We start from the raw sequence: 14,069 nt of genomic DNA on the forward strand, positions 1-14,069 counted from the left end.
TACCTTCAACTATATGAATTCTCGCTATCCAAAAATCAATTAGTTTTACGCTAATTGTCATCCTAACCGTAACTAATCCTCCTCCTTTACTCAGGTTTGAGATCATAACATGCGCAAGTAACTTAATTAATTGTTAGTTTGTAACCAACCCTCCTCCTCCACTTAGGCTTGAGACAGGCAATGTGACCAAGTATTGATACTGATAACCGGATACTATTGATTTAAAATCTTAGATCCGACTCTGGCTCCACAAAAAAAAACAAGGGTCACAATGTCAAGTTATTCCCATTCTTTGCACAACTATTGTCTTGCTGTTGCTTCATATGGGGAGCCATGTTGTTTTTAGCCAAAAGGTGTGAATGATGTGTGTGCCCAAAGGGTCCCCAATGACTCACTGGCAATGGCCTATTTGTTTGGCATTTTTTATTTTTTGGATTTTTTTAGGTTGGAAAGAGTCAATAAAAATATGGATAGGCTTGACGAAGTTGAGTTGTACTAGGAGAATCATTTTTGTCTCAATCAATCAAGAATGCATCAACTAAAAATATCATCTTTAAGATAGAATAAAATTTAGTGTATTATGTCTTCTAATCCAGTTAATTTGAAATTATCAAATACATTTTCAATTTTTTTTTATTTGCATGACTTGCATCAACTTGCTAACTAAATATATTTGCCAAGAGGTGAAAAGGTGTTGGACACCCTCAAGTCTCATATAAAAAAGGGAAAATGATATGAAATAGCAAACTATTAATTCAAATTAAATGATATAGCCATAGTTTATTTTATTTGTAATTCGCAGCAAACATTCCATTTTTTTGCCATCTGGTTCGATATACAATTAGTCATTTTAGGTATACAATTACCCATTCGGTATACAAATGTATAAAATATGTTTGTATTTGTGTTTGTATAAAGCGAGAGAAAAGTGTATATACAAATACAAATACATATACTTTCGTCATATACACTTATAATTATATAAATACAGATCTTATTATACAAATTATAATGTATAAATGAATTTATACAAAACTGAACAATTTGTATAAAATTGGATGTATCTAGCGAATTATACAAATCAAAAGCTCCATAGCAAACATAAAATTTGATATGGAGTGCAATTATGCAACCTATAGCTATAACATACAAATATGATTTTTATGTTTGCTATATGTAAAAATTGCTCAAAAAATAGCAGTCTAGTGCACTAAACTTTTGTTATGCTTAAGGTCCAGGTAAGGATCAAATCACAAGGGTCTATTGTATGTAGATTGTAGTCTTATCCCCTTTTCACATCTTACAATATATAATGCCTGATTTATCTTGATTTTTTATTTGACTTACTTCTAAACCTAACAACCCCAAGTATAATAATATATCCAGTGTATTCTCACAAAGGAGGATCTAAAGAGAATAAAGTGTATCCAAACTTTTTCCCTACCTCCAAGGTATAAAGGTGGTTTCCAATAAACTTTTTGACTTAAACAAAAACAATCCAACATTCATTGATCATGGTTGTGTTAGTTTCAATATATATATATATCCATGTGAGTTACCACAACATCAATCAATTAGATCAGCTTGAAATAAGATTTCTTAAGAAAATGAATCAATAAATATATGAAAACAGTGGCGAATTTATGTGTAAAAATTGGGTCACCCGAACCCGTGGTCATCCGACTAAACTCGATATATTACTTGTATAATTATTAAAGAACATATTAAATAAACACTTGTGAACCTGTTCTTAAAGTTGCTGGATGGTTCACTGGTTTGACAGTCAGGTTTTAACACCAAGGTCTTGAGTTCAATCTCAGCCAACCACAATTCACTTCAATTTTTGTAGTAACTAATAACACTAGTTTTTTTATAAAAAAAAAACGAAATTCTAAAGCAATGGTGCACCCGTTTTCTTGAAATCCTGGATTCGCCTCTGTATGAAAGACAACAACTTCTTCCAATATAATATAATGTACGTAGAATAACAAAAACAAAACAAGAAAAGGTATCAATTAAGATGGATTTGTTTGTTTGGAAGCACACAATAACTTCTCATCATGTTGAAGTGAAATCATCATATCTCGTTTCAAAATATTATCCCAATCCAATTTCTTTAACTTATCAATAAACTCATACGATAGGACTATGCGAGAAGCTTCTCCTTCTTTTATCACTCTCATATATTCTATGTCTGATGTTGACATTCTACCTCTATCAATCAAAGTCAATTCAATAAAAGGGAGAAAAAAAATTCTGTTTGGGAAAAATTGTCTTTTTCTTATACTATTTATAACAATTATTTGCATGAGTATCTTTAACTTTGGTAATATCATCAATTAGTTATTTCTTTGAAATTTTCTATCCATAATTAATAATTGACTTCTATAGACATATTTATAGACTTGCAATAATAGTTAGTCTTACCTTAAAAAGTGTGCTCAATTATTCATTAACCTTTTATAATACAAAATACTTACTATATGACATAATTACCATAAGAATATATAAATAATTGCTTCCCAAAAATTGAGTCAATGATGATTTTTATGTCGACTAATAAAATATTGACGTTTTTTCATCTTAAGTTACTATCTGGAAGATACATAATGCTACCTACTTCCTCCGTTTTATTTTAATTGATCATCTTACTAAAATAATTACTCCATATCAATTGTCCACCTTACTAAATCAAGAAAATATTAATTGATTTTTTTCTATATTACTCTTGCAATTAATTCGTTTTGAAAATTAGTAAAAAATAATTTTCACATTTATTTAAAAAATTTCCAAATTTTTTAAAGGGTGAATTAGTAAAAAATAATCTTCTTATTTCTTATTTGTAATTTCTTGCGCTTATAAAAAGGAAAATACCAACTAATATGTTACGTATGAGTATTTTAAACTTGCAAATTTTAGTGTATGGGCCTCACATGTGGTACGTATGAGAATTTACTTGGAAATTTTAGTGCATGTGCCTCACATGTGTAACCTGCTGCTCTCAGCGTATAAAAAAGAATGACAGTTCTTTTAAGTCTGTTTTAAAAAGAAGGATTCATTTCCTTTTTAGCAATACTTCAATTTTAATTTTTCACGTGACGTGCTAAAAGTCACAAGACATTTTAATTTATTTGACATAACTTTAATTTAGAAACAGAAAATTGAGAAGTTTTCTTTATTTTCTTAAAATCAAGTCAAACTTGGTCATTCTTTTTACAAAAGAGAAAGTAATTAGTATCAAATCTTTAGAAGTATGTAATTATTTTTTAAAAATGTATATGTTCAAATATTTAGTTAACTTATAAATAAAACCAAAGCTTTACAGAAGTAAAAATTCCAATTCCTGATGATTGTTTTATTAGTTAAATGTTGCAAAAGACCTTTTATTCCTCCTTGATTGAAAATGGAAGACATACTGTAAATGAATTTTTTTGCTAAAATTCAAGAAAAAAAAAGGGATTTTCATTATTAAAAAAAACAAACAAACAAACAAAAAAGGATCTTCATACAATACTCGAGCTACAAGAAATAACAAATGATAACATAAATGAAAGGACAAGAAACTTCAAGAACAATACTACAACTACTAACATGAACGGACAACATGACAACACACCACCAGCTACAAACATTCTATCCTAATGCATGCCCTCCACACTCTCCAATCTATGGTCCTGTCCTCGATAAGCTGAAACTGTACCACGTAGAAACAAACCCCAAGTAAATTGTGAAAAAAGGATGATGATCACTAAAGCAAACAACTGGTGATATTGTAACAGTGTCAAATTGCATTATGGAAACACTAGTAAGCTAATAATCTGCTAGTTTCATTTATATAGGAAGAGCAGTATAGTGAGTGCAGATATGGAACAACCAAGTTCTTGCACTGTGAAAATATACATTATTCCCGTGGGACTCCATATCCAATAAAGATGAGCAAGGAAAGTAAGAAAAAAAAAGCTGAAATCTGACTTGGAAAGACGATGCCCATCTATGTTACAACGATGACACGGGAATTAAGAGGTCTAACGAGAGTTGAATATGAGCGATACACTTGATAAAACATGATGAAACTGCCGTCAATCTGCTAACAAAACATTTTGACCTCAACTTCACCTTCGTTAACAGCAGCTCAACAATGGTTCTCAAAAGGGTGGAAGGCTTGCACGAAGATAATCGACTATATGCACGTTGAACTGATAAATGGTTTACCAAGATTTTCTGTGCTAAGATCCTACTGGAGCAATGCCTTTGGTTTTGGCAGCAGCAGTAGCTGCAGCGGCTGCTGCAGCAGCGGCCGCAGCTGCAGCTGCACTTGGACTCTGGGGAGGTCTTGTATTGGACTGTGGTGTACTTTCAACTGATACTGACTGATGTTGCTTCTGCTGTGTCTGTTGAGATTTGACCTGGGCAAGTAAGGCCTTGATCTGGCCTCCGGTTAGTGTCTCCTTCTCAAGCAATGCATTAGCAAGAGCATGAAGCTCTTTATTATGGGTAGTGAGAATTGTTTTTGCATTGTTGTAAGCCCTTTCAAGTAATTCTCTTACTTCCTTCTCGATTAGAAGTCTAGTCTCGGTGCTCATGCTCTTCCCATTATCGTCATAGTTGTGAGTAACGAGCCCCACTTCTTTGCTCATACCAAACTTGGTGACCATGGTTCTGGCTAGCTTGGTTGCTTGCTTGAGATCATCAGATGGACCAGTAGTTACTTCACTTTCACCAAAAATGAGCTCTTCAGCAACTCGCCCACCCATGGCAACATCAAGTCGAGCAAGCATCTGCTTACGGGAGATGCTGGTCTCGTCCTTTTCAGGCAATTGAGCAACCATACCAAGAGCCATTCCTCGTGGAACAATAGTTGCTTTGTGCACCGGAAGAGCCCCATCTGTATGAATAGCTACAAGTGCATGACCACCTTCATGGTATGCTGTGAGTTTTCTCGACTCTTGGGATATAAAAGCTGATTTGCGCTCACTTCCCATCATGATCTTGTCCTTAGCATGCTCTAGATCAGCCAAGCTTACGGCTTTGGCACCATCCATAGCAGCCTTCACAGCAGCGATATTCACCAAGTTTGCAAGGTCTGCACCAGAAAATCCAGGAGTCCCCCGAGCAATGATCATAAGGTCAACATCATCCGCCTTCAGAATCTGCCAAACAGGATATTCTTTGGATGAGAAAGTAGCAATGATCTTAAACAGACCCCTTATAGGATATCATATTCACATTGCATCAGCTGTCCAAGAATGAGAGGATTTACATAAACCAAACATGGAAAAAAGGAAGCTTGACACAGCATGACATAATAACAACATACCGAGTGTGATCCCACAAGTGGGGTCTGGGGAGGGTGGGGTGTACGCAAACCTTACCGCTATCTCTGTGGGGTAGAGAGGTTGTTTCCGATAAACCTCGGCTCAAGAAAAATGTTTTACAAAACAGGTTTGAAGAAAAACAAGAAACACAGCGAGACATAGTGACTCATTTTTATTCTAGGACCTAAAAATTGAAAGAGAAAGCAACTTAAAATAAATAAATAGCGTCTAGAATCTAGATAAGAAATGATGAATCAATGACAAAGTGAAATAAGTCAAAGGCAAAATGAAACAGGAAAAGATATCCACTCACTGAAGCTTTTGGAGATGACAACATTTATTGCATCTTCAAAAACTTTAAATGATCCACCCATTAATGTGCAGGGTAAATGAAAATATATTACCACAACACTAAGGAAAGACGATAGGATGCACAATTGGTTTATCATATAACACACTACATGCGAAAATAAAACAGGACAGTGTACTGGCTGTTTATAGCAAGCACAATATAGCTGAGACACACTACTGATAGATTGTGACAGTAATAATCTGGAAACTGCAGCATCACCAGAAATGTCCCAGTTTCAGAAAGATTACCTTTGACATGTGAGATTCCAAAATCTGCTTCCGCCCTTCAACATCAGGATTTGGGACTACAATGTTGCGATCAAATCGTCCAGGTCTCACCAATGCCTTATCCAGTGACTCAGCAAAATTAGTGGCAGCAATCACAATGATTCCATCATTTTGTTTGAAGCCATCCAGCTCAACAAGCAATTGATTTAAAGTCATCCTCATATATTGCTGATCCTTTGGGTTACGGCTTCCTCCAATGGCATCAATCTCATCAATGAATATAATGCATGGTGATCGCTTCTTCGCAGCAGCAAAAAGGTCTCTCACTCTGCGAGCTCCGACACCAACAAACATTTCTTCAAACTCACTGCCACTGCATGAGAAAAAGGGAACCCCAGCTTCTCCAGCTATGGCCCTCGCCAACATGGTCTTACCAGTTCCAGGGGGGCCAACAAGTAATACTCCTTTTGGGAGCTTTCCCCCAAGACGAGTGAAACGCTGTACCCAAAAGTTCGCTGAAATGAGCAATTAAATAGATTGGGCTAATGTTGACTGATAATACTGCAGCTAATAAGACGTCGACACATATGAGCCATATATCACCACCATTACTAATCAGAATAAGTGTGTCATACATTACATACTTGACTGTCCAAGATAAGTATCTTTGACTGAAGTGGAAACTATAGGCAACAGTTAAAAAGATTTGGTTTAACACAAGGAAAGTAAGCAAAAGCACATATAGACACCAAAAACCTTCTGGTTTGTACCTTTTCTCCTCTTTTACTTCCAAAGGGTATCTATCGGTTGATCAAGACTGAAAAAAAACAGCTGATTCCACTAGAATGTATTAATAATGGTGTAGCTACTTCAAGCTTAGGGAGGTCGCAACCTCAATATCCACGATTTTTTTTGGGTTTGGTTTTAAACAGAATTGTTATAAAAAGTTAATGAAAATACAGAATTAAACAATTTTAGTTACAGTTAATGACTTTCATTTAAGCTCCTGTGTAGCTCAGCTCATGGCAGTCCATACTGGGTTAAACTTACAAGCAGACACCATGTTTTCTTATATTCTTTATTCTTAGTTTTTTTAATTCATTCTTAATAAAAGCTGTAATGCACAAAGCTACAACTTTAGCCACGTATGACCTTTTGTATGCTTCATTCTTGTTCTTCCTTCATTAGTTTCCTTCTCTTTTCATAGTACTACCAACAACCAGGTTGTTCTCTAAGTTGCCTCCACAATCATAGATAAGGAACGCTAAGCAACAGCACGCTTTTACAGTTGCAATCACCACCACCACCACCACCCCACCCACCCACCAACCCCGGTCAAACTGAAAACCTAACACCACTGAATATGCACCACCAATTAGAAGCATCACCACTCTTGATCAGTTAGATAGGACTGGAAAGGCTTATTACACTCATTTTGTAGAGCAAGTTAAAACAAATCTTTGCAGATCAAATAATAGATTTGGTGCTGAAATAAAGTTGCAGAATCTTACCATATATGATATGTACCCTGTGATATATTTTGAATTAAGCCTGTACCTATAATATGTGTATCATATAACCAAATTGTTAGCTGTGAGCCTGTGACTACATACTATTACATGATTCTAGATTTATCAAGTTCCATAAAATTTCTGTTGACATGTTGCTGATGATCGTAAAAATCTTGAACATGGTAGTTTATATATTTCAAAAGCTTTTCATCTTTCATTACACTTCATTTACGGCTTGTCAGTTGAGTTACCAGCTTGATTAAGGATCGTGTTAAAATAAAATTCTAGCTCGACTTTCCCAGTGTTTTCAATCACATATATAATACACTATTCACAAAATGGACATGTAAATAAGTGATCCTCACCTGATTTGACTATCACGGTTCAGGCTTTACATCTGTGTTTAGGTACCATAGTAGCATAACCCAAAATTATGGCACTTAACCAAATCGGAGTTCAACAACTGAATCTATTGAATGATCAGGACCTACTTATGAGAACCCAAGGGAAGAACCTTAGATTCCTAACAAATGATAAAATGTGTTTTCCCCACATTTCTATCCTTGGCATATTTTCAGATGGGTGTTTAAAGAGAGCTGGTGAAAACACTGTCGTAAAAGATGAACTTCAGTCCTGCATTTCTAGTATAATAATGTGTGGAACACCAAAGAACAAAATTCATCACTGTGTTATTTTTGTTTACTTACCTGGATTAGTGACTCAAATATCAAATATAGGACTTCTATACCGCAGATGAAGTCACTGAATTGCTTGTGATTACAAAGAAACATCTCAGATTAACTCACCTTAGGATCTCGGAGATAGTGAACAATTTCTTCCAGCTCAGATTTTGCTTCATCAACACCCTTCACATCAGAAAATCTTGTATTGGTTTCCATGGTTGGTTGCACTTCCTCATTTAGACCAAGTCCTGATGCAGAAAATGGATTAAGAAAAAGACAATAGTAGAATACTTCTGAATAGAGCTTCAAAAGCCAAACAAAAATTGCAGACCTCTTATACCTTTGCTGATTCCTCTATCTTCAATGAGAGCACCAACTCCAGAAATCAAGAGAAAGGCCACAGCCAGAGACCGGAATGTACGCCACAACTGTTCTTTGAAGTTACCTCCTTCCACGGCCACCATATGTATAGGAGTATTACGGGTACCAAGAACACCATCCTTTGTTGATTTCCCAACATTTCTAAGAGCTGACAGAGCCCCTATATTCTCTTCCTCCATATGAGACCTAGCAGAACCAGCAATCCCTGAAAAGAGCTCTTGTCAGCGTCATTGGTATCCATGATAGACTAATTAAAGGAATAAACCTTCATAAGCAAGCATTAATGTTAAATGTTCAATATTTAGAGTAATCCATTCTCAAATAATACAAGGTAATGAGAGACATCTGATTATTACTACCTCTCTGCAAAGTCCGGAGAAGCTCACTTTCATCAAGTCTGTCAGCCTTTACCAGTGCCTTAACATACTCCGACACTGCCGCTGGATTGGAATGCAATGAAGGTTGGCTTTCAAACGACCTTATGACTGCCTCTGGATCACTTTTATGAAATGCAGCATTACTAGTTTCCTCTCTTTCACGTACTCTGCGGGCTAAACTTCCCACATAACTAGACTGAAACCTTTGCTTGGTATTTGCAACTCCATGAACTGCACGTAAAAGAGGGACAGATTGGAAAAAGAACATAAGGTCAACCTCAAGATTCAGATTGGTGATGTCTGATGGAAAATGGGCTCTATCAGACGCTGGCAGAAGTTGCCTCTGAATTTGAAGTTACAAATCGTAGCTTCATATACAAATACTGCATCGACAGTATTTCTGCCGAATAAGATGGATCATTAACTTATAAGCTGATATGTTAGCACACTAGGGTTCTAAGGTTTATAAGACTCGGAAGTATGACCAACAAGGATTGCACAAAACTTGGAGGTTTGCTAGCTCATTTTCATGAAGTACGCTTCTGAGAGGCAGGCATTCACTAACCTTTTTTTTTGGTAATGCATTCACTTACTTATGAGCTGATATTTAACCCATTTGTGTTTAAGGTTCACAAGACATGGAAGCATATGACCAAAAGGAATGCACTTAACTTAGGAGGTTTGCTAGCTCAGTTCCATCAAGTTTGCTACTGAACATAAATTGCTTAAATGATTTGGATTCACCAACTTATTATCTGAAATGTTAATTTATTTATTTTTTGATAAAGGTAACATTTGAATATCAATCATCAGCTCAAAGCTGGTATCCAAAAATTGACATGATATCCTCCCTCCACAATTGTGTGTCTGGCATAAACAAAAGATAAAGAAAAGAAAAGAAGAAAAAAGAAAACTATCCCTAGATCCTACTTCATCTTTATAAGGACCCTAGAATGTCTACAATAGCCACAGGGTCATCTATATACTCTGAATTACACCAATAGCAAAAAGTGATAAGAATTGGAAGCATACTACTGAAAAAGAATTGTGTTTGACTCGAGAGGTTGCTAATTCATTTACACAAAATGGTAAATTGATTTCTAACTTTCTCTTGTAAAACAATAAAGTGCAGGGGGGACATCAACAGTATGAAACCATCTATAAGCAAAATTTAATCTATATCGATAACATGTCTGTCATTTAAATACAAAGCAGTTTTTTGTTAGCGGCAGGCCGCATACAGAGGTATGCAGAAATGGAGATAATTTACAAGAAAATATCAAATGTTCAATTGTTTCTACAGATGTGCAAGTCTAACAAATCTTTTTTTAAATAAAAGCAGATCAGAGAGGTCGACTTGATAATTTTATTTCAACATCTAGATAATTTTCTTCCACTTCCTTTGGTACATTTATCATGATTCATGTCACTCTCCTAACTCACTCTTCAACTTACTGAACCTTGTCTTCTAGATAGCGTACCCCTAAATAATTGATAGTGAATATAAATTAGCTCACCTGTTGACCTTCAATGTTATAATCAATGTATTTTATTTTTTGCACCTTCAATTTGAATCCACTACAAACAAGGATTTACGTTTAAAGCTACTGATAAAAAAAGGTCTTCCGTTTTTCTCCTTTTACTCTAATGTTTTTAATTTCTTTCATCCATTATTAGGTGCTTTAAACTAAATTAACCAGCATGAGCCTATGACGATTAGTGCATAAACATTTTGTAACCAATCCTTCTTCGCGGAGGTGGGGGTGGGGGGGAGAAGGGGTGACTGCATTATCAGCCAGTACGGTCATTAGTATATTTCATAAAATTTAAGGGATGGCCATTGTTCAGTTTAGAGAACACAACAGCTCAGCTTTTTAGAGGATAATAAATATCACACGAAAAGTTAAGCATAAATGCCCTGGAAAAGAAGTTCCATATTATCAACCTTATGATATGATATCTATGTAGACCACAAAAATAAAGAAACTCTCCTCCATCAGTGCCAAAATCTCAGAGCATACCTTCACTTCCTATGATCCGTCCAGAGGAAAGACATGTTCGATTGAACAAAGAGCTAATCTGCCTCAGTTGAGATTGTTGCCTTTCAACCTGTAGAACAAAAAAGGTATTATTACACACATGAGAAAAGAGAAACAAGATAAGAGCTATCATAGAACATGGAAAAAAGCTCAAACGCATCCCCTATCTATTAGGACCTGGGTCATTAACTTTTTTTCCTTCATATTTTTGTGTTTGCTTACATAAAACCCTACAGATTACATATATAGTATTTTTGAGAGCAGCAGTAAGCTGAGATAAATATAGTCAACATTTTAAAAAGTAGGTACGTAACATTATATGACCTTCAAAATTATTTCTAGTGGGATGAGTGTAGTGAATCATTAATTCTTGCCTCAGAAATAAGAGACGGGTCTGGGATTTTTTTTGAAGAAGTAAGATGATTTCATTAAACGCATCAAGAAGATGCAGATTGTACAAAAGAGTGAATTCAGAGGACAAAAGTCAGCTATAAACTAAACAAAAAGCTAGGCTTAAACCAAAAGGCTGACAAAGTTCAAAAGATTTACAGGACAGTTGATAGAGGTTAAATTTAGCCAACTATATAACCAAAAAAGACATCTAGCTTTGAGGATAGAAATAGGAGTTGATAACCCATCAAAACATCTCTCTGTCCAAATACACCACAAAATGCATGATACGGGTGGTTTCAGGGAATATTTCTCACGTGTATCCCACGTGCAAAGGATCTGAGTTCAAACGTTAAGAAACTAACAGAGTTAGAGAGGACACTAGAAGAGCACCAGTATTTTAAACTTGAAGGTTGCTCCATGTAAAAGAAGAGGGATGACTGAGTCTAAAGCCAAAGATAAAGGACTATTTTGAGCTTTTTCTCTAAAACATGCATCTTCAGATGCAGAAAACTGCCAAATTACATACCACCGATCTAAAAAGGGCAGCTGAGAAGACATATCTTTTTTCACCAGAATATGAGTATTTCTCATTAGAACAAAAAAAATGGTAAAACACATCCATCTGAGCTAGATAAGATTCAATGAATCAACTATACCTCGATTCAAAATTAGATGGAGTTGGTTAGATGAATCATCTTTATCCATTTTGCTCTATTTAAGTCCATTTCATTCCAATTAAATAATACGACTTTTAAGTCAAATTAGCAATTCTCTAAAATTAGAGGTTCTCTATATCTCATACTTATCACTGCACAACTTATAAGACTCTAACCAGAGTAAAATGATAAATGAAAAACACCAAATCAAATTTGAGACTTGGCACGAACAGCTAAGCCTTTATCCTAACTAGCTGGTATTGCACCCATAAGCTAAATGAGACTAGGCATAAAATAATTAACTATAAAAAGATAAGACAAATTTTCAGCTTCATGAGCAATACTATAGCAAGCAAAAAGAAATAAAGCTACCGCCACAGGAAAACAGCATACTTGGAAGACAGTTGCATAACACTAAAACAACCCTAATAAACGAAAAATAGAAACCACAAGTTATGAACGAGCCAATTACTCTGAAATCTCCAATAATTTAATCAAAAAGAAAAAGCGATCCAATCTTGCACCCAACGGTGTGGCGTAGTGGTCAATGAAGCAGGTTGAGAACCATAAGGTTTCATGTTTAAATCCCATTGGAGGCAAAAACACTAGGTGGTTTATTCTCATCTTCGCTAGCCTTGATGGACAAGGTTGCTCGGTAGCTATGCCGGTGGGAAATACTAGATAGAAGGCACCCATGGAATTAGTCGAGGTTTGAGCAGCTGGTCCAAACACTACGACTATCAAAACAATCCAATCTTTGAAATAGAATCCCATAAAACTACAAAAATTAGGGCTTCTCTAACATAATAGAGTGAAATTTCAATTTGAAACCATCAATCAAATAACGTCTTAATCCCAAACAAGTTCGACTCAATTATATGAATCATTCATAACAATTCCACTCTATTGGACTCCATTTTATCCTACCTCCAATCAACAACAATAAACCAAATAAAAATGAAACAAAATCCAAACTTGGAAACAGAAACCCATAAAACTACAAAAATTAGGGCTTCTCTAACCTAATATAGTAAAATCTCAAACTCAAACCATCAATCGATTACATCTTAATCCCAAACAAGTTCGAGTCAATCATACGAATCATTGAGAACCATTCCACTCTATTGGAATCCATTTTGTTCTACCTCTAGTTACCAAATAAATATGAAAAAAAAAAACAATCTTGGAAACAAAAACCCATAAAACTACAAAAATTAGGGCTTTTCTAACCTAATATAGTGAAATCTCAACCTCAATCTCAAACTCAAACCATCAACCAATTACATATTAATCCCAAACAAGTTCGAATCAATTATATGAATCATTCATAACCATTCCACTCAATTGAAATCCATTTTACTCTACATCTCGTGAACAACAATAACCCGAATAAAAGCAAACAGAAACACAAAACCCCTCGAAACAAATAGAGACAATAAAAACAAAATCAACTATAAAATAAGAAAATTCAAGAAGTGACCTGAGTTAGAAGGCGCATTAGAGCCATCTCCTACAAAAGATCGAATTTTTCTTCAACCCCTTTTCTTCTCTATGCAGATTATTGATGTTTCTCAGCTTCTTTGAGGATTTTCTTCAGAAATTTTCTGTGATGATCGAAAATCGAGAAGGGGAAAATAGAAGAGGAAGATGGATTTTTTTTTTCTGTTTTTTCTTTTTTTAATCAAATGGATATAAATATATTTGGGCAATTAATAGTAGCTTATTTTATTTATTACTATGAAATAAATAAAATGGAAAATATCTCAGGTCGCAAATGCCGACTTTTATATTTGTAAAAGAAACATGTTTTAATAATTGCAAAATGGAGTAGTTTAATGTGGTAAATTTGTTTGTAAAACTTGTTTATATCAAATGTTCAGAAATGTCTACCGATCTAAATCTACTAATTTATAAATTTTAAAGTGGGGTTTTTTCCTTTAATTTATGGTGATAGCTAAGGTTGCTCATTAGATGGATCGAGCAGATAATTATGCTTAGTAGTTTAATAATTAAGGAGTGGTTATTGAGCAATGTTTTGTCTCAATCATTTCATGTTTCTTTTTTTTATTTTTACTCACCAATATTTGATCTCTAATTTTTTTTAGCTCCACTTATATTGGCAATTATATAATTGT

At 34.8% G+C, this 14,069-nt stretch overlaps 1 protein-coding gene across 2 annotated transcripts; it reads right to left on the reverse strand.

The window, feature by feature from the left end:
• Window positions 1–3,806: 3,806 nt before the first annotated feature.
• On the reverse strand, window positions 3,807–13,614 carry LOC125818242 (ATP-dependent zinc metalloprotease FTSH 4, mitochondrial-like). Of its 2 annotated transcripts, none has more exons than XM_049497784.1 (7): window positions 13,415–13,614; window positions 10,868–10,955; window positions 8,829–9,077; window positions 8,429–8,674; window positions 8,212–8,336; window positions 5,916–6,392; window positions 3,807–5,150 (listed from the first exon to the last, which is right to left on the reverse strand). In XM_049497784.1, the coding sequence occupies exons 1-7, from the start codon at window positions 13,439–13,441 to the stop codon at window positions 4,227–4,229; spliced, it is 2,136 nt and encodes a 711-aa protein (XP_049353741.1). In that variant the 5' UTR covers window positions 13,442–13,614; the 3' UTR covers window positions 3,807–4,226. The 2 variants fall into 2 exon arrangements, with proteins under 2 accessions (XP_049353741.1, XP_049353740.1); XM_049497783.1 differs by having other exon boundaries at window positions 8,420–8,674.
• Between the last annotated feature and the right edge of the window lie 455 nt (window positions 13,615–14,069).

The sequence above is a fragment of the Solanum verrucosum genome, unplaced genomic scaffold (genome assembly GCF_900185275.1).
Source record: "Solanum verrucosum unplaced genomic scaffold, falcon-dt-bn FXZP01000253.1, whole genome shotgun sequence".
Taxonomy (NCBI): domain Eukaryota; kingdom Viridiplantae; phylum Streptophyta; class Magnoliopsida; order Solanales; family Solanaceae; genus Solanum; species Solanum verrucosum.

Excerpts from the sequence above, each read along its gene's own strand:
- LOC125818242 (XM_049497783.1), bottom strand. The coding sequence starts at position 13,441 with ATGGCTCTAATGCGCCTTCTAACTCAG. Across the intron at positions 6,393-8,211 it reads ACTATCTCCGAGATCCTAAG|CGTTTCACTCGTCTTGGGGG; the intron begins GTGAGTTAATCT and ends TTTTGGGTACAG. Across the intron at positions 5,151-5,915 it reads TGGAATCTCACATGTCAAAG|ATTCTGAAGGCGGATGATGT; the intron begins GTAATCTTTCTG and ends CCTGTTTGGCAG.